The 22,338-nt window shown below is 52.1% G+C and overlaps 1 protein-coding gene across 2 annotated transcripts in view; it reads right to left on the minus strand.

Moving 5' to 3' along the window:
• LOC134957801 (peroxiredoxin-6-like) overlaps positions 1–4,536 on the minus strand; it is a 31,218-nt gene extending 26,682 nt beyond the window's left edge. The window contains exon 1 of one of the 2 annotated variants that reach the window (XM_063939972.1): positions 4,472–4,536. In XM_063939972.1, coding sequence (XP_063796042.1) covers positions 4,472–4,521 — 50 coding nt within the window. In that variant the 5' untranslated portion in view covers positions 4,522–4,536. Of the gene's footprint in view, positions 1–1,504; positions 1,773–4,471 lie in introns of those variants that run through there. The other variant, XM_063939971.1, reaches the window with a different exon arrangement.
• Positions 4,537–22,338: the final 17,802 nt, after the last annotated feature.

The following is a 22,338-nucleotide window of genomic DNA, read 5'->3' on the forward strand; positions in this document are numbered from 1 at the left end:
AGGTTATACCCACCATCCGAGTGGGAATTCGGGGCTGCGGTCGGGATTCCGACTGACAGCATTTCACCGGCTGTCGGGATTACGGATTCTGTGAATTGAATGCCGGATCCCAACAGCCGGTTTATTACCTGCATCCCATGGGAACACACAGGACTTTTTTTGGACTGTAGTATAGTACCACTAGAGCTGCAGTCATAACTGTCTGTAAAACGTGCATTGCTTAAAAGCCTGACAGACTAGGAACACAAACAGCAGCATTCATGTCCCACCAAGTGGAAATTGGCAGTGTACTTTACACATCAATTAGCTATTGTGCCAGCCATTTACACAACATGACAGGCATATTCTGTAAAGCACTGCTGACTGTGTGCACTATATAAATAACAGACAATATAGTAAGCACACCAGCCACATGGTGCTCTCCCTAAACTGGACTCACTTTCTGGTGGTCCTCAACCGCTCAGCTGCTAAAGCACAGATATTTTGTTGTAGCACACCTGTAATCTCTGCTCACATGGAGCAAGATGCACCGAGCCTTGGAAGGTGGATAAAGTGGAGAGAGATAAAGTACAAACCAATCAGCTCCTGGCTGTCATTTTTCAAACACAGCCTGTAACATGGCAGTAAAGAGCTGGTACTTTATAACTCTCCAAGGCTTAGTACATCTTGCCCATAAACTCATAATATTAACTTTTGAAATTACCATAACACACGGCACACCTACAGTAAGTGGCAATACTGGCAAGTCACAGAAGGCACTATACAAATGTAATACTTCGGTCACCAGTTATCAGAGAACAATTGTGTTATGTAAAAGTTAAACAATGTAAACAATTCTATTCATTCAACTGAAATGAATTGTAAACACTTGCCTGCATACAGAGCATTCAGCAAAGGAGTGTTGCAGTAAGCTCGAATCAGTATTTTCTGACACATTCTCAAAAATCATTACGTTTAAAATGAATAATTCTGCCTTGGCTCCAATTATCCCTTAGTAAGCGGAGCACAGTACACAGAGGAGGACAGGGCTAGTACTGGGCAAGACAAATCAGGAAGTAGTTAGCTAGTTAGTAACACTGGGACTTGGCTGGGTTGTGGCCTTGAAACATGAAAAGAAGAGGTGGCAGGTCAGCTACAAGCGAGTGATTTACAGAAATTATATATATATTTTAATTATTATTATTAGTAGGTGCTTGATGCTAGATTTAATGTTAGTAGATCGGTAACTACCTTGCGTATCGCCTACTGCTGTATACATATACAAATACCACCAGCATGCTTTGATAGACAAGGGCTGACATTACATGCTGTGCTGAAGACTGCAGAGCAGCTAGGCAATTGCCTATGTGCGCTTAAATATATATGGAACGCGGAAAGTACAGCACATTACATCTCGCAGCACAGACGCACAGGGAGCCGCAATAGGTCTCGTCTTTGCTGCGACTATCGTGAATGACGTGCAGCATAGTGATTATATGGATCATAGTAATATATAAGAACTCACTCGTTTCCCAGGAACTCATGGAATTTGATCCTACCGATCGTGGTGTCTGCCTCGAAGTCCGGGAAGCAGTCCCCCAGCAATAGCCCAGGCATACCTGCTGTCAGATGGAACACACCACGGATAAGCAGAGTAGACTAGTCTGCTCTAGAGATGGCTCACTGATTCGAGTCACTCACTGTTTAATGAGTTGAGACAGCTACAGCTGCAGCAGCCTCTCTCAGCCAGAGGAAACTCAGTGTGTCCTTCAGTCAGTGTGTTCTGCTGAGTGTCTTTAGCTGTGATTGGCCAGAGGCTATACCAGGTGACACCCAGTGGGAGGAGGGAGGGAGCAGTCACGACTCACAAGTCAGTGAGTGCTGTGCTGCTGTGCCTGATCCATTTCATGAATCATGATTCCTTCATCCTGAGTCTGCCAGTGAGTTGAGTATAGGGATTGACATCGATAGCAAACCATCATATGATGGCATACCTCCCAACTTTGTGCGCCTGGAAAGAGGGACACGCGCGCTCCCGAAAAGGGGCGTGGCCTATGGGGAAGGGTGCGTGGCTTCGCGGGAGGACCCGCTATCGCGAGCCACGCCCCGATATCGTCACTGAAGGGGCATGCCCAGCGCTCCGTGAGCCGCTGGCATGCCCATTCTCCCTCTGTCTGCACTGAATAGACGCTGTGCGCATGCGACACTGCGGCCCACAGGTGGGACAGCGGGACAGACCCCAAAAAACGGGACTGTCCCGTGAAAATCAGGACAGTTGGGAGGTATGTGATGGCAATGCTTCTGCCATTGAAACTTTCGATGCGATGGTTATAACCATCAAAAGTATTCGATGGTGAGAACTATTTATATGACTAGCGCATGCGTAAAAGCCTGCATTTCTGTTTTGCAAGGTGGGAATTGGGATTGGGGGCAGGGCCAGACTGTGGGCAACATATTATTTTATAACTGGACATTGTGTGTATAATATACATATATAATATATACACACAATGCCCAATGATGAAATAACATTGCCTCCACAGTGCCAGATATACAGTACAATGCCCCCACAGTGCCAGTTATACATTGCCCCCACGGTGCCAGATATACAATGCCCTCACAGTGCCAGATATACAATGCCCCCACTGTGCCAGATATTCAATGCCCCCCTGTGCCAGATATTCAATGCCCCCACAGTGCCAGCTATACAAATACAATGCCCTCCTGTGCCAGCTATACATTGCCCCCACTGTGCCAGATATACATTGCCCCCCTGTGCCAGATATACAATGCACCCCTGTGCCAGATATTCAATGCCCCCACTGTGCCAGATATACAATCACAATGCTCTCCTGTGCCAGCTATAGATTGCCCTCACTGTGCCAGATATACAATGCCCCCTGTGCCAGATATTCAATGCCCCCACTGTGCCAGATATACAATTACAATGCCCTCCTGTGCCAGCTATACATTGCCCCCACTGTACCAGATATACAATGCCCCCCTATACCAGATATACAATGCCCCAACAGTGCCAGACATACATTGCTCCACTGTGTGCTCATTGCCCCCCCCGCTCCCCTCCCCTCCCCCCCACCTCTTACCGCTGGCTGGTTCTTCTATGTGAGAGGAGGACAGCGCAGCGCCTCTCCTGCCCTAAATTCTCTTTGATGCCTGATCTCACTCTCCAGCAGCGGCGGCGGGGTCAATCTGTAATGAGGCGCCGGTTCGTTAGCCAATCAGAGCCTGTGGACCGGCAGCCAATCAGGAGCCGCAGCTGCCGGTCTGCGAGCTCTGATTGGCTAGCAAACCGGTGCCTTATTCAGATTGACCTAGCCGCCACCGATGGAGAGTGAGAATGGGCATCAAAGAGAATTGAGGGGCAGTAGAGGCGCTGCGCTCTCCTCCCCTCACACAGAACGAAGCCAGTGGGATGCAGCATTGCAGTATGGTGGATGGCCCGGCGGTACAGCGTACAGGCTGGGAATTTCTTACTGGTACGCCGTACTGCCATACTTTCAGCGCTGAGCAAGACTCCTGCACAGTGACTGACACTGCGCCATGTGCATCTCCTCAGTGCTGGACAAAGACTGCAGGAGAGAAATCATAATAGCCTTCACCTCTGAAAATTCCTTCATAGGCATAAAGCGACTCACACCATCAGAGCCAGATGTTGGTAACCTGGGACCCTTTTTGGAGCTTGGTACATGAGGTTCAGACTCAGTACCCATTAACAATAATGTGGATGGCAGCTGGCTCAGGGCACGGTTTACTTTGCTGTCTCACATGGGACCAATTCTGATGATTATGGTGTGGAGTTTGTATGTTCTTTCCATTTTTTGTTTGTGTTTACTCTTGGTTCTTTCCACAGTCCAAAACATACTCAAGCAAGGACTTTGTCCATAGCCCTCCTAAATGATGCCCCCTGATCAGTGGTGGTGTATAGCTGGGGTGATATAAAGGGGTATCAATGAAAGCCGGACCGAACCAAATTCCGGAACGCCGGACGAGACCTGCTCCCTGCAGCGACCCCTGCCGCTGAGGAGCTTTGTAAGCGCGTGTCCGTCCGTGGGGCGTGTACCCAACAGGCAGTCAGCGGGGAGAAGAGGAGCGAGAGCTTAGAGCCGGCTCCCTCACGAAGCTGCGGCTGCTGCTCCCGTGAGACTGTCAGCCCTGCACACACAGCGGACGGGAGGACGGGTCCGTGCGCTGCTGTGTGCGGGGACTGGGAGACATGACAATGTCACGATCCAGGTAATTCCTTATCAGTATTTCATACTTGCATACCTGACCCTCTCCATGAGGGAGAAAATGCTCTGTTCCTGGACCTTCTTGGTAACGTATGATTGCCATCACCTGTGGTGACCTAGTTAATTGATAAGAAAGGTGTTTCACCACAGGTGATGGCAATCATACATTACCAGGAAAGTCCAGGAACAGAGCATTTTCTCCCTCATGGAGAGGGTCAGGTAGGCAAGTATGCAGTATTTACCTTCCAAATGCCTCCTGAGACTGTCCCAGTGTTCCAAGCCTGGATTCCATCTGCACTGTTTGTGTGCAGCATGCTGCATCTCATTGTCTCTAATCTCTTTACTGTGATTCTGGCAGCTTCATGGTTAAAGCTCACATGCAAGTTACAAACAATCTTTCCCTCCAAAAGCAAACATGGGCGCAGCCATGTTTGCTTTCATCACATGTTGCTTTTCAGCCTATCAGCTGCACTCTGGTTTCTACCTAATTATCCAGCAGCTGCACTCTAGACTCTGCTTTATCAGCCAGCCAATCCCTGTTTCCCAGCTGGTATAAATTTCTTGTTCCTGGGCTGGAAAGATGGTCAGTGCTTCAATTGTCTGCAGTGATTCCAGTGTGCAGTTCTCCCATGGACTTTCTCTGCAGTACAGCCTGACTCTGCAGTGTCTCAACATTGTTCCCTGTGACTGGCAGTTACCCGACACCGGCTTCCAGCTTCTAGCTTCCAGCGGTGCTCTGCCCTGCCAGTAACCATCGGTGTTCCGCCATCGATCCCCAGTAACCATTGGTGTTCCGCCATCGATCCCCAGTAACCATCGGTGTTCCGCCATCGATCCCCAGTAACCATCGGTGTTCCGCCATCGATCCCCAGTAACCATCGGTGTTCCGCCATCGATCCCCAGTAACCATCGGTGTTCCGCCATCGATCCCCAGTAACCATCGGTGTTCCGCCATCGATCCCCAGTAACCATCGGTGTTCCGCCATCGATCCCCAGTAACCATCGGTGGCCCGCCATCGATCCCAAGTAACTATCGGTGTTCCGTCATCGATCCCTAGTCACCATCAGGGTTCCGTCATCGATCCCAAGTCTCCATCAGTGTTCCGCCATTGATCCCCAGTAACCATCGGTGTTCCGCCATCGATCCCAAAGTAACCATCGGTGTTCCGTCATCGATCCCAAGTATTTCTCTGAACTGTGTTTCCTGTTACCAGTACCAAGTCATCAGTATTCCTCTGAACTGTGTTTAATAAAACCTTTGAACTTCACCTTGTTGTCGTGGTCACGCCTTCGGGCAATTGTTCTAAAGGTTCCCTGCATGTCCAAGAACCCTGTACTGCCTCCCAGGTACACATATACCTTAGCCCCTACAACTGAGGCTTCCCCCTGGTCAGCATCAGCCCTCAGTTGTGACAGACAGCCTCCTGCCCCGCTGCTGCTGCCGCCCCCGGACAGAGGGAGGGGGGGGAGCAGCACAGGGAGATGCTGGTCCTGTGCTGCATAAATATATACAGGGGGTGGCATGTTTACAATAAGGCATTATATATAATAAATAATGAATTGCCAATTGAAGGTGTGGGAGGGGGCCACACAGGCACATATTTATTTTTTACTTAAATTATAGCTGCACAGGGGTCACCTGGATGAGGCTCCTGCTGTCTGCCCTCCCTGTGCAGCTATGTCTGATCACTGGCCCTTACTATAAGATGGACACAGCCGCTGCGTTCGCATGCAGCAGCCGCGTCCATAGGGTCTGCGCATGTCTGGCGGCCATAATGCGCGTGGGCGACTCTTCATCATGCGATTGCATCCCTGAAGGATGCGATTACTAGGTGATTGACAGGCGAAGGACGGCAACACAGCATTGGGGGAGAGGACATTGGGAAACGCAGGTGTGTCATGAACGTTTTGGGGGCAAGTCTATGATGTCGCCTACATTTCCTGCATATGGAAACATGGCGGCGGTGCCCCTGTCTACGCAGCCAGGCTGCGCAAGCAGAGGTCAACCTCTAATCGATGTGTTCACAATTAAATTGCGAACGCATCGCAGTTTGGCACCACACATGCTGGGCGGCCACCGTCATGTGAGTCTATGGTCGCAGATTTTACTGCGAGTGAAAAATGTCTGCAAACAGCTCTGAATAGCCCCCACAGCAAATAGAGGTGTAATAAGGGTGGAGCGACCGGTGTATGTGCCGGGGGAGTCAGTCGGCGGGCTTGCTTATATGGTCGGAGCTGGGCGCCGGCCACATAGTCCCCTCTGCATGTCCCACATTCCAGCCAGTGGCGGATTGCCATTGCCCTGGCAGAAATATGCACTGAGATAGCAGCGTCGGTTCCTGGCTTCCGGCAGCGTCGCACATCTGCTGTAATGAAGACGCAATGCTGCCATACAAAAGAGCCAGGAGAAGGCAGAAGGCTTCAATATTTTGAGAGATTGAGGCAAGTGGTCCGTGGCATGGGAACAGGGGTTGGCATGGGAACAGGGGTTGGCACTGTAACCAAAAAACACAGACAGGAGAGGAGGGGATGATTAAAAAATCCATAAAAGTGGGAGCACTTTCCGGTTGCCGGAATAGGGCAAGGACCACCGTAGATGGCCATTCCGGTTGACAAAATGGGCCGCAGACGACCTTAGATAGCCGTTCCGGGTGCTTGAAGTAGGTGCATAAAACTCAGACCGATTACACAGCCATTCCGGGTGCCGGACAGGCAGCAGATCACAGTAGATAGCATTCAGTGCACCTTACATTGCTGTTCCCAGTGCCTGAATGGTGTGCAGAACACCCAGTAAACCTTAGATACCTGTTCCAGGTGCCGGAATGGGGTACAGAACACTCAGACAACCTTAGATAGCTATTCCAGGAGATGGAATGGAACGCAGGCCACCTTAGATAGTCGTTACAGCTGCCATAATAGTACACAGACCAGCTTAGATACCTGTTCCTGGTAACGTAACGGGGTGCAGAACACTCAAACAACCTTAGAGAGCCATTCAGTGTGCTGGAAGGGTGTACAGAACACCCAAATAACCTTAGATAGCTGTTTCGGGTGCCGGAAAAGGACACGGACCACCTTAGATGCACGTTCCGGGTGCCGGAATGGTATGCAGAACAGCCAAATAACCTTAGATAGTTGTCTCAGGTGCTGGAACACGATGCAGACCACCATAGATAGCTGTTTCATGTGCCGGAATGGTGTGCAGGACACCCAGACATCCTTAGGTAGCTGTTCAGGGTGCCAGAATAGGGCGCAGACAACCTTAGATACCTGTTCCGGGTGCCGGAACAGGGCACAGACCAGCTTATACAACCGTTCCGGGTGCCGGAACAGGATGCAGACCACATTAGATTGCCGTTTCATGTGCCGAAATGGTGTGCAGGACACCCAGACATCCTTAGATAGCTGTTCAGGGTACCGGAATAGGGCGCAGACCACCTTAGATACCTGTTCCGGGTGCCATAACAGGGCGCAGACCAGCTTATACAACCGCTCCGGGTGCCGGAACAGGATGCATACCAGCTTAGATAGCTGTTTCATGTGCCGAAATGGTGTGCAGGACACCCAGACAACCTTATATAGCTGTTCAGGGTGCCAGAATAGGAGGCAGACCACCATAGATACCTGTCCCGATTGCCAGAATAGGGCTCAAACCATCATAGAAAACCGTTCCGGGTGCCGGAACAGGATGCATACCAGCTTAGATAGCTGTTTCATGTGCCGAAATGGTGTGCAGGACAAGCAGACTACCTTAGATAGCTGTTCAGGGTACCAGAATAGGGGGCAGACCACCATAGATACCTGTCCCGGGTGCCGGAACAGGGCGCATACTAGCTTATACAACCGTTCCGGGTGCCGGAACAGGATGCAGACCACATTAGATTGCCGTTTCATGTGCCGAAATGGTGTGCAGGACACCCAGACAACCTTAGAGAGCTGTTCAGGGTGCCAGAATAGGTGGCAGACCACCATAGATTCCTGTTCCGGGTGCCGGAACAGGGCTCAAACCATCATAGACAACCGCTCCGGGTGCCGGAACAGGATGCAGACCACCTTAGATTGCTGTTTCAGGTGCCGGAAACGTGTGCAGGACACCCAGATAACCTTATATAGTTGTTCAGGGTGCCAGAATAGGGCGCAGACCACCTTAGATCCCTGTTCCGGGTGCCGGAGCAGGGCTCCAACCATCATAGACAACCGTTCCGGGTGCCGGAACAGGATGCAGACCACATTAGATTGCCGTTTCATGTGCCGAAATGGTGTGCAGGACAACCAGACAACCTTAGATAGCTGTTCAGGGTATCGGAATAGGGCGCCGACCACCTTAGATACCTGTTCTGGGTGCCGGAACAGGGCTCAAACCATCTTAGACAACCGTTCCGGGTGCCGGAACAGGTTGCAGACCACCTTAGATAGCTGTTTCATGTGCCGGAATGGTGTGCAGGACACCCAGACAACCTTAGATAGCTGTTCAGGGTACCGTAATAGGGCGCAGACCACCTTACATACCTGTTCCAGGTGCCGGAACAGGGCAAACCATCATAGACAACCGCTCCAGGTGCCAGAACAGGATGCAGACCACCTTAGATTGCTGTTTCAGGTGCCGGAATGGTGTGCAGGATACCCAGACAACCTTAGATAGCTGTTCAGGGTGCCAGAAAAGGGGGCAGACCACCATAGATACCTGTCCCGGTTGCCAGAACAGGGCTCAAACCATCATAGACAACCGTTCCGGGTGCCGGAACAGGATGCAGACCACATTAGATTGTCGTTTCATGTGCCGGAATGGTGTGCAGGACACCCAGACAACCTTTGATAGCTGTTCAGGGTACCGGAATAGGGCGCAGACCACCTTAGATACCTGTTCCAGGTGCCGGAACAGGGCTCCAACCATCATAGACAACCGTTCCGGGTGCCGGAACAGGATGCAAACCACATTAGATTGCCGTTTCATGTGCCAAAATGGTGTGCAGGACACCCAGACAACCTTAGATAGCTGTTCAGGGTGCCAGAATAGGTGGCAGACCACCATAGATTCCTGTTCCGGGTGCCGGAACAGGGCTCAAACCATCATAGACAACCGCTCCGGGTGCCGGAACAGGATGCAGACCACCTTAGATTGCTGTTTCAGGTGCCAGAACAGGGCTCCAACCATCATAGACATCCATTCCGGGTGCCGGAACAGGATGCAGACCACATTAGATTGCCGTTTCATGTGCCAAAATGGTGTGCAGGACACCCAGACAACCTTAGATAGCTGTTCAGGGTGCCAGAATAGGTGGCAGACCACCATAGATTCCTGTTCCGGGTGCCGGAACAGGGCTCAAACCATCATAGACAACCGCTCCGGGTGCCGGAACAGGATGCAGACCACCTTAGATCCCTGTTCCGGGTGCCAGAACAGGGCTCCAACCATCATAGACATCCATTCCGGGTGCCGGAACAGGATGCAGACCACATTAGATTGCCGTTTCATGTGCCGAAATGGTGTGCAGGACAACCAGACAACCTTAGATAGCTGTTCAGGGTACCGGAATAGGGCGCTGACCACCTTAGATACCTGTTCCGGGTGCCGGAACAGGGCTCAAACCATCTTAGACAACCGTTCCGGGTGCCGGAACAGGATGCAGACCACCTTAGATAGCTGTTTCATGTGCCGGAATGGTGTGCAGGACACCCAGACAACCTTAGATAGCTGTTCAGGGTACCGTAATAGGGCGCAGACCACCTTACATACCTGTTCCAGGTGCCGGAACAGGGCAAACCATCATAGACAACCGCTCCAGGTGCCGGAACAGGATGCAGACCACCTTAGATTGCTGTTTCAGGTGCCGGAATGGTTTGCCGGACACCCAGACAATCTTAGGTAGCTGTTTAGGTTGCCGGAATAGGGCGCAGACCACCTTAGTTACCTGTTCCGGTTGCCGGAACAGGGCGCAGACCAGCTTATACAACTGTTCCGGGTGCCGGAACAGGATGCATACCACCTTAGATAACTATTTTATGTGCCGGAAACGTGTGCAGGACACCCAGATAACCTTATATAGCTGTTCAGGGTGCCGGAATAGGGTGCAGACTACCTTAGATCCCTGTTCCGGGTGCCGGAGCAGGGCTCAGACCATCATAGATAACTGTTCCGGGTGCCGGAACAGGATGCAGACCACCTTAGATTGCTGTTTCAGGTGCCGGAATGGTTTGCAGGACACCCAGACAACCTTAGGTAGCTGTTAGGTTGCCGGAATAGGGCGCAGACCACCTTAGTTACCTGTTCCGGTTGCCGGAACAGGGCGCAGACCAGCTTATACAACTGTTCCGGGTGCCGGAACAGGATGCATACCACCTTAGATAACTGTTTCATGTGCCGGAAACTTGTGCAGGACACCCAGACAACCTTATATAGCTGTTCAGGGTGCCGGAATAGGGTGCAGGCTACCTTAGATCCCTGTTCCGGGTGCCGGAGCAGGGCTCAGACCATCATAGACAACTGTTCCGGGTGCCGGAACAGGATGCAGACCACATTAGATTGGCGTTTCATGTGCCGAAATGCTGTGCAGGACACCCAGACAACCTTAGATAGCTGTTCAGGGTGCCAGAAAAGGGGGCAGACCACCATAGATACCTGTCCCGGTTGCCAGAACAGGGCTCAAACCATCATAGAAAACCGTTCCGGGTGCCGAAACAGGATGCAGACCACATTAGATTGGCGTTTCATGTGCCGAAATGGTGTGCAGGACAACCAGACAACCTTAGATAGCTGTTCAGGGTGCCAGAAAAGGGTGCAGACCACCATAGATACCTGTCCCGGTTGCCATAACAGGGCTCAAACCATCACAGAAAACCGTTCCGGGTGCCGGAACAGGATGCAGACCACATTAGATTGTCGTTTCATGTGCCGGAATGGTGTGCAGGACACCCAGACAACCTTAGATAGCTGTTCAGGGTACCGGAATAGGGCGCAGACCACCTTAGATACCTGTTCCAGGTGCCGGAACAGGGCTCCAACCATCATAGACAACCGTTCCGGGTGCCGGAACAGGATGCAGACCACATTAGATTGCCGTTTCATGTGCCGAAATGGTGTGCAGGACAACCAGACAACCTTAGATAGCTGTTCAGGGTACCGGAATAGGGCGCAGATCACCTTAGATACCTGTTCCAGGTGCCGGAACAGGGCTCCAACCATCATAGACAACCGTTCCGGGTTCCGGAACAGGATGCAGAACACCTTAGATAGCAGTTTCATGTGCCGGAATGGTGTGCAGGATACCCAGACAACCTTAGATAGCTGTTCAGGGTGCCAGAAAATGGGGCAGACCACCATAGATACCTGTCCCGGTTGCCAGAACAGGGCTCAAACCATCATAGAAAACCGTTCCGGGTGCCGGAACAGGATGCAGACCACATTAGATTGTCGTTTCATGTGCCGGAATGGTGTACAGGACACCCAGACAACCTTTGATAGCTGTTCAGGGTACCGGAATAGGGCGCAGACCACCTTAGATACCTGTTCCAGGTGCCGGAACAGGGCTCCAACCATCATAGACAACCGTTCCGGGTGCCGGAACAGGATGCAGACCACATTAGATTGCCGTTTCATGTGCCGAAATGGTGTGCAGGACACGCAGACAACCTTAGATAGCTGTTCAGGGTGCCAGAATAGGTGGAAGATCACCATAGATTCCTGTTCCGGGTGCCGGAACAGGGCTCAAACCATCATAGACAACCGCTCCGGGTGCCGGAACAGGATGCAGACCACCTTAGATTGCTGTTTCAGGTGCCGGAATGGTTTGCAGGACACCCAGACAACCTTAGGTAGCTGTTTAGGTTGCCGGAATAGGGCGCAGACCACCTTAGTTACCTGTTCCGGTTGCCGAAACAGGGCGTATACTAGCTTATACAACTGTTCTGGGTGCCGGAACAGGATGCAGACCACATTAGATTGCCGTTTCATGTGCCGAAATGGTGTGCAGGACACCCAGACAACCTTAGATAGCTGTTCAGGGTGCCAGAATAGGTGGCAGACCACCATAGACTCCTGTTCCGGGTGCCGGAACAGGGCTCAAACCATCATAGACAACCGTTCCGGGTGCCGGAACAGGAGGCAGATCACCTTAGATTGCTGTTTCAGGTGCCGGAATGGTTTGCAGGACACCCAGACAACCTTAGGTAGCTGTTTAGGTTGCCGGAATAGGGCGCAGACCACCTTAGTTACCTGTTCCGGTTTCCGAAACGGCGCAGACCAGCTTATAGAACTGTTCCGGGTGCCGAAACAGGATGCATACCACCTTAGATAGCTGTTTCATGTGCCGGAAACGTGTGCAGGACACCCAGATAACCTTATATAGCTGTTCAGGGTGCCAGAATAGGGCGCAGACCACCTTAGATCCCTGTTCCGGGTGCCAGAACAGGGCTCCAACCATCATAGACAACCGTTCCGGGTGCCGAAACAGGATGCAGACCACATTAGATTGCCGTTTCATGTGCTGAAATGGTGTGCAGGACAACCAGACAACCTTAGATAGCTGTTCAGGGTACCGGAATAGGGCGCAGATCACCTTAGATACCTGTTCCGGTTGCCGCAACAGGGCTCAAACCATCATAGACAACCGTTCCAGGTGCCGGAACAGGATGCAGACCACCTTAGATAGCTGTGTCATGTGCCGGAATGGTGTGCAGGACACCCAGACAACCTTAGATAGCTGTTCAGGGTGCCAGAAAAGGGGGCAGACCACCATAGATACCTGTCCCGGTTGCCAGAACAGGGCTCAAACCATCTTAGAAAACCGTTCTGGGTGCCGGAACAGGATGCAGACCACATTAGATTGTCGTTTCATGTGCCGGAATGGTGTGCAGGACACCCAGACAACCTTTGATAGCTGTTCAAGGTACCGGAATAGGGCGCAGACCACCTTAGATACCTGTTCCAGGTGCCGGAACAGGGCTCCAACCATCATAGACAACCGTTCCGGGTGCCGGAACAGGATGCATACCAGCTTAGATAGCTGTTTCATGTGCCGAAATGGTGTGCAGGACACCCAGACAACCTTAGATAGCTGTTCAGGGTGCCAGAATAGGGGGCAGACCACCATAGATACCTGTCCCGGTTGCCAGAACAGGGCTCAAACCATCATAGAAAACCGTTCCGGGTGCCGGAACAGGATGCATACCAGCTTAGATAGCTGTTTCATGTGCCGAAATGGTGTGCAGGACACCCAGACAACCTTAGATAGCTGTTCAGGGTGCCAGAATAGGTGGCAGACCACCATAGATACCTGTCCCGGGTGCCGGAACAGGGCGCATACTAGCTTATACAACCGTTCCGGGTGCCGGAACAGGATGCAGACCACATTAGATTGCCGTTTCATGTGCCGAAATGGTGTGCAGGACACCCAGACAACCTTAGATAGCTGTTCAGGGTGTCAGAATAGGTGGCAGACCACCATAGATTCCTGTTCCGGTGCCGGAACAGGGCTCAAACCATCATGGACAACCGCTCCGGGTGCCGGAACAGGATGCAGACCACCTTAGATTGCTGTTTCAGGTGCCGGAATGGTTTGCAAGACACCCAGACAACCTCAGGTAGCTGTTTAGGTTGCCGGAATAGGGCACAGACCACCTTAGTTACCTGTTCCGGTTGGCGAAACAGGGCTCCAACCATCATAGACAACCGTTTCGGGTGCCGGAGCAGGATGCAGACCACATTAGATTGCCGTTTCATGTGCCGAAATGGTGTGCAGGACAACCAGACAACCTTAGATAGCTGTTCAGGGTACCGGAATAGGGCGCAGATCACCTTAGATACCTGTTCCAGGTGCCGTAACAGGGCTCAAACCATCATAGACAACCGTTCCGGGTGCCGGAACAGGATGCAGACCACCTTAGATAGCTGTTTCATGTGCCGGTATGGTGTGCAGGACACCCAGACAACCTTAGATAGCTGTTCAGGGTGCCAGAAAAGGGGGCAGACCACCATAGATACCTGTCCCGGTTGCCAGAACAGGGCTCAAACCATCATAGAAAACCGTTCCGGGTGCCGGAACAGGATGCAGACCACATTAGATTGTCGTTTAATGTGCCGGAATGGTGTGCAGGACACTCTGACAACCTTAGATAGCTGTTCAGGGTACCAGAATATGGCGCAGACCACCTTAGATACCTGTTCCAGGTGCCGGAACAGGGCACCAACCATCATAGACAACCGTTCCGGGTGCCGGAACAGGATGCATACCAGCTTAGATAGCTGTTTCATGTGCCGAAATGGTGTGCAGAACACCCAGACAACCTTATATAGCTGTTCAGGGTCCCTTAATAGGGGGCAAACCACCATAGATACCCGTCCCGGTTGCCAGAACAGGGCTCAAACCATCATAGAAAACCGTTCCGGGTGCCGGAACAGGATGCATACCAGCTTAGATAGCTGTTTCATGTGCCGAAATGGTGTGCAGGACACCCAGACAACCTTAGATAGCTGTTCAGGGTGCCAGAATAGGGGGCAGACCACCATAGATACCTGTCCCGGGTGCCGGAACAGGGCGCATACTAGCTTATACAACCGTTCCGGGTGCCGGAACAGGATGCAGACCACATTAGATTGCCGTTTCATGTGCCGAAATGGTGTGCAGGACACCCAGACAACCTTAGATAGCTGTTCAGGGTGCCAGAATAGGAGGCAGACCACCATAGATTCCTGTTCCGGGTGCCGGAACAGGGCTCAAACCATCATAGACAACAGCTCCGGGTGCCGGAACAGGATGCAGACCACCTTAGATTGCTGTTTCAGGTGCCGGAATGGTTTGCAGGACACCCAGACAACCTTAGGTAGCTGTTTAGGTTGCCGGAATAGGACGCAGACCACCTTAGTTACCTGTTCCGGTTGCCGAAACAGGGCGCAGACCAGCTTATACAACTGTTCCGGGTGCCGGAACAGGATGCATACCACCTTAGATAACTGTTTCATGTGCCGGAAACGTGTGCAGGACACCCAGATAACCTTATATAGCTGTTCAGGGTGCCAGAATAGGGCGCAGACCACCTTAGATCCCTGTTCCGGGTGCCGGAGCAGGGCTCCAACCATCATAGACAACCGTTCCGGGTGCCGGAACAGGATGCAGACCACATTAGATTGCCGTTTCATGTGCCGAAATGGTGTGCAGGACAACCAGACAACCTTAGATAGCTGTTCAGGGTACCGGAATAGGGCGCCGACCACCTTAGATACCTGTTCTGGGTGCCGGAACAGGGCTCAAACCATCTTAGACAACCGTTCCGGGTGCCGGAACAGGTTGCAGACCACCTTAGATAGCTGTTTCATGTGCCGGAATGGTGTGCAGGACACCCAGACAACCTTAGATAGCTGTTCAGGGTACCGTAATAGGGCGCAGACCACCTTACATACCTGTTCCAGGTGCCGGAACAGGGCTCCAACCATCATAGACAACCGTTCCGGGTGCCGGAACAGGATGCAAACCACATTAGATTGCCGTTTCATGTGCCGAAATGGTGTGCAGGACACCCAGACAACCTTAGATAGCTGTTCAGGGTGCCAGAATAGGTGGCAGACCACCATAGATTCCTGTTCCGGGTGCCGGAACAGGGCTCAAACCATCATAGACAACCGCTCCGGGTGCCGGAACAGGATGCAGACCACCTTAGATTGCTGTTTCAGGTGCCGGAATGGTTTGCAAGACACCCAGACAACCTCAGGTAGCTGTTTAGGTTGCCGGAATAGGGCACAGACCACCTTAGTTACCTGTTCCGGTTGGCGAAACAGGTCTCCAACCATCATAGACAACCGTTTCGGGTGCTGGAGCAGGATGCAGACCACATTAGATTGCCGTTTCATGTGCCGAAATGGTGTGCAGGACAACCAGACAACCTTAGATAGCTGTTCAGGGTACCGGAATAGGGCGCAGATCACCTTAGATACCTGTTCCAGGTGCCGTAACAGGGCTCAAACCATCATAGACAACCGTTCTGGGTGCCGGAACAGGATGCAGACCACCTTAGATAGCTGTTTCATGTGCCGGTATGGTGTGTAGGACACCCAGACAACCTTAGATAGCTGTTCAGGTGCCAGAAAAGGGGGCAGACCACCATAGATACCTGTCCAGGTTGCCAGAACAGGGCTCAAACCATCATAGAAAACCGTTCCGGGTGCCGGAACAGGATGCAGACCACATTAGATTGTCGTTTAATGTGCCGGAATGGTGTGCAGGACACCCTGACAACCTTAGATAGCTGTTCAGGGTACCGGAATATGGCGCAGACCACCTTAGATACCTGTTCCAGGTGCCGGAACAGGGCTCCAACCATCATAGAAAACCGTTCCGGGTGCCGGAACAGGATGCATACCAGCTTAGATAGCTGTTTCATGTGCCGAAATGGTGTGCAGGACACCCAGACAACCTTAGATAGCTGTTCAGGGTGCCAGAATAGGGGGCAGACCACCATAGATACCTGTCCCGGGTGCCGGAATAGGGCGCATACTAGCTTATACAACCGTTCCGGGTGCCGGAACAGGATGCAGACCACATTAGATTGCCGTTTCATGTGCCGAAATGGTGTGCAGGACACCCAGAAAACCTTAGATAGCTGTTCAGGGTGCCAGAATAGGGCGCAGACCACCTTAGATCCCTGTTCCGGGTGCCGGAGCAGGGCTCCAACCATCATAGACAACCGTTCCGGGTACCGGAACAGGATGCAGACCACATTAGATTGCCGTTTCATGTGCCAAAATGGTGTGCAGGACAACCAGCAACCTTAGATAGCTGTTCAGGGTACCGGAATAGGGCGCAGATCACCTTAGATACCTGTTCCGGGTGCCGGAACAGGGCTCAAACCATCATAGAACACCGTTCCAGGTGCCGGAAAAGGATGCAGACCACCTTAGATAGCTGTTTCATGTGCCGGAATGGTGTGCAGGACACCCAGACAACCTTAGATAGCTGTTCAGGGTGCCAGAAAAGGGGGCAGACCACCATAGGTACCATTCCCGGTTGCCAGAACAGGGCTCAAACCATCATAGAAAACCGTTCTGGGTGCCGGAACAGGATGCAGACCACATTAGATTGTCGTTTAATGTGCCGGAATGGTGTGTAGGACACCCAGACAACCTTAGATAGTTGTTCAGGGTACCGGAATAAGGCGCAGACCACCTTAGATACCTGTTCCAGGTGCCGGAACAGGGCTCCAACCATCATAGACAACCGTTCCGGGTGCCGGAACAGGATGCATACCGGCTTAGATAACTGTTTCATGTGCCGAAATGGTGTGCAGGACACCCAGACAACCTTATATAGCTGTTCAGGGTGCCAGAATAGGGGGCAGACCACCATAAATACCTGTCCCGGTTGCCAGAACAGCTCTCAAACCATCATAGAAAACCGTTCCGGGTGCCGGAACAGGATGCATACCAGCTTAGATAGCTGTTTCATGTGCCGAAATGGTGTGCAGGACACCCAGACAACCTTAGATAGCTGTTCATAGTGCCAGAATAGGGCGCAGACCACCTTAGATCCCTGTTCCGGGTGCCGGAACAGGGCTCCAACCATCATAGACAACCGTTTCGGGTGCTGGAACAGGATGCAGACCCCATTAGATTGCCGTTTCATGTGCCGAAATGGTGTGTAGGACAACCAGACAACCTTAGATAGCTGTTCAGGGTACCGGAATAGGGCGCAGATCACCTTAGATACCTGTTCCAGGTGCCGTAACAGGGCTCAAACCATCATAGACAACCGTGCCCGGTGCCGGAACAGGATGCAGACCACCTTAGATAGCTGTTTCATGTGCCGGAATGGTGTGCAGGACACCCAGACAACCTTAGATAGCTGTTCAGGGTGCCAGAAAAGGGGGCAGACCACCATAGATACCTGTCCCGGTTGCCAGAACAGGGCTCAAACCATCATAGAAAACCATTCCGGGTGCCGGAACAGGATGCAGACCACATTAGATTGTCGTTTCATGTGCCGGAATGGTGTGCAGGACACCCTGACAACCTTAGATAGCTGTTCAGGGTACCGGAATAGGGTGCAGACCACCTTAGATACCTGTTCCAGGTGCCGGAACAGGGCTCCAACCATCATAGACAACCATTCCGGGTGCCGGAACAGGATGCATACCAGCTTAGATAGCTGTTTCATGTGCCGAAATGGTGTGCAGGACACCCAGACAACCTTAGATAGCTGTTCAGGGTGCCAGAATAGGGTGCAAACCACCATAGATACCTATCCCGGTTGCCAGAACAGGGCTCAAACCATCATAGAAAACCGTTCCGGGTGCCGGATCAGGATGCATACCAGCTAAGATAGCTGTTTCATGTGCCGAAATGGTGTGCAGGACACCCAGACAACCTTAGATAGCTGTTCAGGGTGCCAGAATAGGGGGCAGACCTCCATAGATCCCTGTCCCGGGTGCCGGAACAGGGCGCATACTAGCTTATACAACCGTTCCGGGTGCCGGAACAGGATGCAGACCACATTAGATTGCCGTTTCATGTGCCGAAATGGTGTGCAGGACACCCAGACAACCTTATATAGCTGTTCAGGGTGCCAGAATAGGTGGCAGACCACCATAGATTACTGTTCCGGGTGCCGGAACAGGGCTCAAACCATCATAGACAACCGCTCCGGGTGCCGGAACAGGATGCAGACCACCTTAGATTGCTGTTTCAGGTGCCGGAATGGTTTGCAGGACACCCAGACAACCTTAGGTAGCTGTTTAGGTTGCCGGAATAGGGCGCAGACCACCTTAGTTACCTGTTCCGGTTGCCGAAACAGGGCGCAGAACAGCTTATACAACTGTTCCGGGTGCCGGAACAGGATGCATACCACCTTAGATAGCTGTTTCATGTGCCGGAAACGTGTGCAGGACACCCAGATAACCTTATATAGCTGTTCAGGGTGCCAGAATAGGGCGCAGACCACCTTAGATCCCAGTTCCGGGTGCCGGAGCAGGGCTCCAACCATCATAGACAACCGTTCCGGGTGCCGGAACAGGATGCAGACCACATTAGATTGCCGTTTCATGTGCCGAAATGTTGTGCAGGACAACCAGCAACCTTAGATAGCTGTTCAGGGTACCGGAATAGGGCGCAGATCACCTTAGATACCTGTTCCGGGTGCCGGAACAGGGCTCGAACCATCATAGAAAACCATTCCGGGTGCCGGAACAGGATGCATACCAGCTTAGATAGCTGTTTCATGTGCCGAAATGGTGTGCAGGACACCCTGACAACCTTAGATAGCTGTTCATAGTGCCAGAATAGGGCGCAGACCACCTTAGATCCCTGTTCCGGGTGCCGGAACAGGGCTCCAACCATCATAGACAACCGTTTCGGGTGCTGGAACAGGATGCAGACCCCATTAGATTGCCGTTTCATGTGCCGAAATGGTGTGTAGGACAACCAGACAACCTTAGATAGCTGTTCAGGGTACCGGAATAGGGCGCAGATTACCTTAGATACCTGTTCCAGGTGCCGTAACAGGGCTCAAACCATCATAGACAACCGTGCCAGGTGCCGGAACAGGATGCAGACCAGCTTAGATAGCTGTTTCATGTGCCGAAATGGTGTGCAGGACACCCTGACAACCTTAGATAGCTGTTCATAGTGCCAGAATAGGGCGCAGACCACCTTAGATCCCTGTTCCGGGTGCCGGAACAGGGCTCCAACCATCATAGACAACCGTTTCGGGTGCTGGAACAGGATGCAGACCCCATTAGATTGCCGTTTCATGTGCCGAAATGGTGTGTAGGACAACCAGACAACCTTAGATAGCTGTTCAGGGTACCGGAATAGGGCGCAGATCACCTTAGATACCTGTTCCAGGTGCCGTAACAGGGCTCAAACCATCATAGACAACCGTGCCAGGTGCCGAAACAGGTTGCAGACCACCTTAGATAGCTGTTTCATGTGCCGGAATGGTGTGCAGGACACCCAGACAACCTTAGATAGCTGTTCAGGGTGCCAGAAAAGGGGGCAGACCACCATAGATACCTGTCCCGGTTGCCAGAACAGGGCTCAAACCATCATAGAAAACCGTTCCGGGTGCCGGAACAGGACGCAGACCACATTAGATTGCTGTTTCATGTGCCGGAATGGTTTGCAGGACACCCAGACAACCTTAGGTAGCTGTTTAGGTTGCCGGAATAGGGCGCAGACCACCTTAGTTACCTGTTCCGGTTGCCGAAACAGGGCGCATACTAGCTTATACAACTGTTCCGGGTGCCGGAACAGGATGCAGACCACATTAGATTGCCGTTTCATGTTCCGAAATGGTGTGCAGGACACCCAGACAACCTTAGATAGCTGTTCAGGGTGCCAGAATAGGTGGCAGACCACCATAGATACCTGTTCCAGGTGCCGGAACAGGGCTCCAACCATCATAGACAACCGTTCCGGGTGCCGGAACAGGATGCAAACCACATTAGATTGCCGTTTCATGTGCCGAAATGGTGTGCAGGACACCCAGACAACCTTAGATAGCTGTTCAGGGTGCCAGAATAGGTGGCAGACCACCATAGATTCCTGTTCCGGGTGCCGGAACAGGGCTCAAACCATCATAGACAACCGCTCCGGGTGCCGGAACAGGATGCAGACCACCTTAGATTGCTGTTTCAGGTGCCGGAATGGTTTGCAGGACACCCAGACAACCTTAGGTAGCTGTTTAGGTTGACGGAATAGGGCGCAGACCACCTTAGTTACCTGTTCCGGTTGCCGAAACAGGGCGCATACTAGCTTATACAACTGTTCCGGGTGCTGGAACAGGATGCAGACCACATTAGATTGCCGTTTCATGTTCCGAAATGGTGTGCAGGACACCCAGACAACCTTAGATAGCTGTTCAGGGTGCAAGAATAGGTGGCAGACCACCATAGATTCCTGTTCCGGGTGCCGGAACAGGGCTCAAACCATCATAGACAACCGCTCCGGGTGCCGGAACAGGATGCATACCAGCTTAGATAGCTGTTTCATGTGCCGAAATGGTGTGCAGGACACCCAGACAACCTTAGATAGCTGTTCAGGGTGCCAGAATAGGGGGCAGACCACCATAGATACCTGTCCCGGTTGCCAGAACAGGGCTCAAACCATCATAGAAAACCATTCCGGGTGCCGGAACAGGATGCATACCATCTTAGATAGCTGTTTCATGTGCCGAAATGGTGTGCAGGACACCCAGACAACCTTAGATAGCTGTTCAGGGTGCCAGAATAGGGGGCAGACCACCATAGATACCTGTCCCGGGTGCCGGAACAGGGCGCATACTAGCTTATACAACCGTTCCGGGTGCCGAAACAGGATGCAGACCACATTAGATTGCCGTTTCATGTGCCGAAATGGTGTGCAAGACACCCAGACAACCTTAGATAGCTGTTCAGGGTGCCAGAATAGGTGGCAGACCACCATAGATTCCTGTTCCGGGTGCCGGAACAGGGCTTAAACCATCATAGACAACCGCTCCAGGTTCCGGAACAGGATGCAGACCACCTTAGATTGCTGTTTCAGGTGCCGGAATGGTTTGCAAGACACCCAGACAACCTCAGGTAGCTGTTTAGGTTGCCGGAATAGGGCACAGACCACCTTAGTTACCTGTTCCGGTTGGCGAAACAGGGCTCCAACCATCATAGACAACCGTTTCGGGTGCTGGAGCAGGATGCAGACCACATTAGATTGCCGTTTCATGTGCCGAAATGGTGTGCAGGACAACCAGACAACCTTAGATAGCTGTTCAGGGTACCGGAATAGGGCGCAGATCACCTTAGATACCTGTTCCGGGTGCCGTAACAGGGCTCAAACCATCATAGACAACCGTTCTGGGTGCCGGAACAGGATGCAGACCACCTTAGATAGCTGTTTCATGTGCCGGAATGGTGTGTAGGACACCCAGACAACCTTAGATAGCTGTTCAGGTGCCAGAAAAGGGGGCAGACCACCATAGATACCTGTCCCGGTTGCCAGAACAGGGCTCAAACCATCATAGAAAACCGTTCCGGGTGCCGGAACAGGATGCAGACCACATTAGATTGTCGTTTAATGTGCCGGAATGGTGTGCAGGACACCCTGACAACCTTAGATAGCTGTTCAGGGTACCGGAATATGGCGCAGACCACC

The sequence above is a fragment of the Pseudophryne corroboree genome, chromosome 9 (assembly GCF_028390025.1).
Source record: "Pseudophryne corroboree isolate aPseCor3 chromosome 9, aPseCor3.hap2, whole genome shotgun sequence".
Lineage (NCBI taxonomy): Eukaryota > Metazoa > Chordata > Amphibia > Anura > Myobatrachidae > Pseudophryne > Pseudophryne corroboree.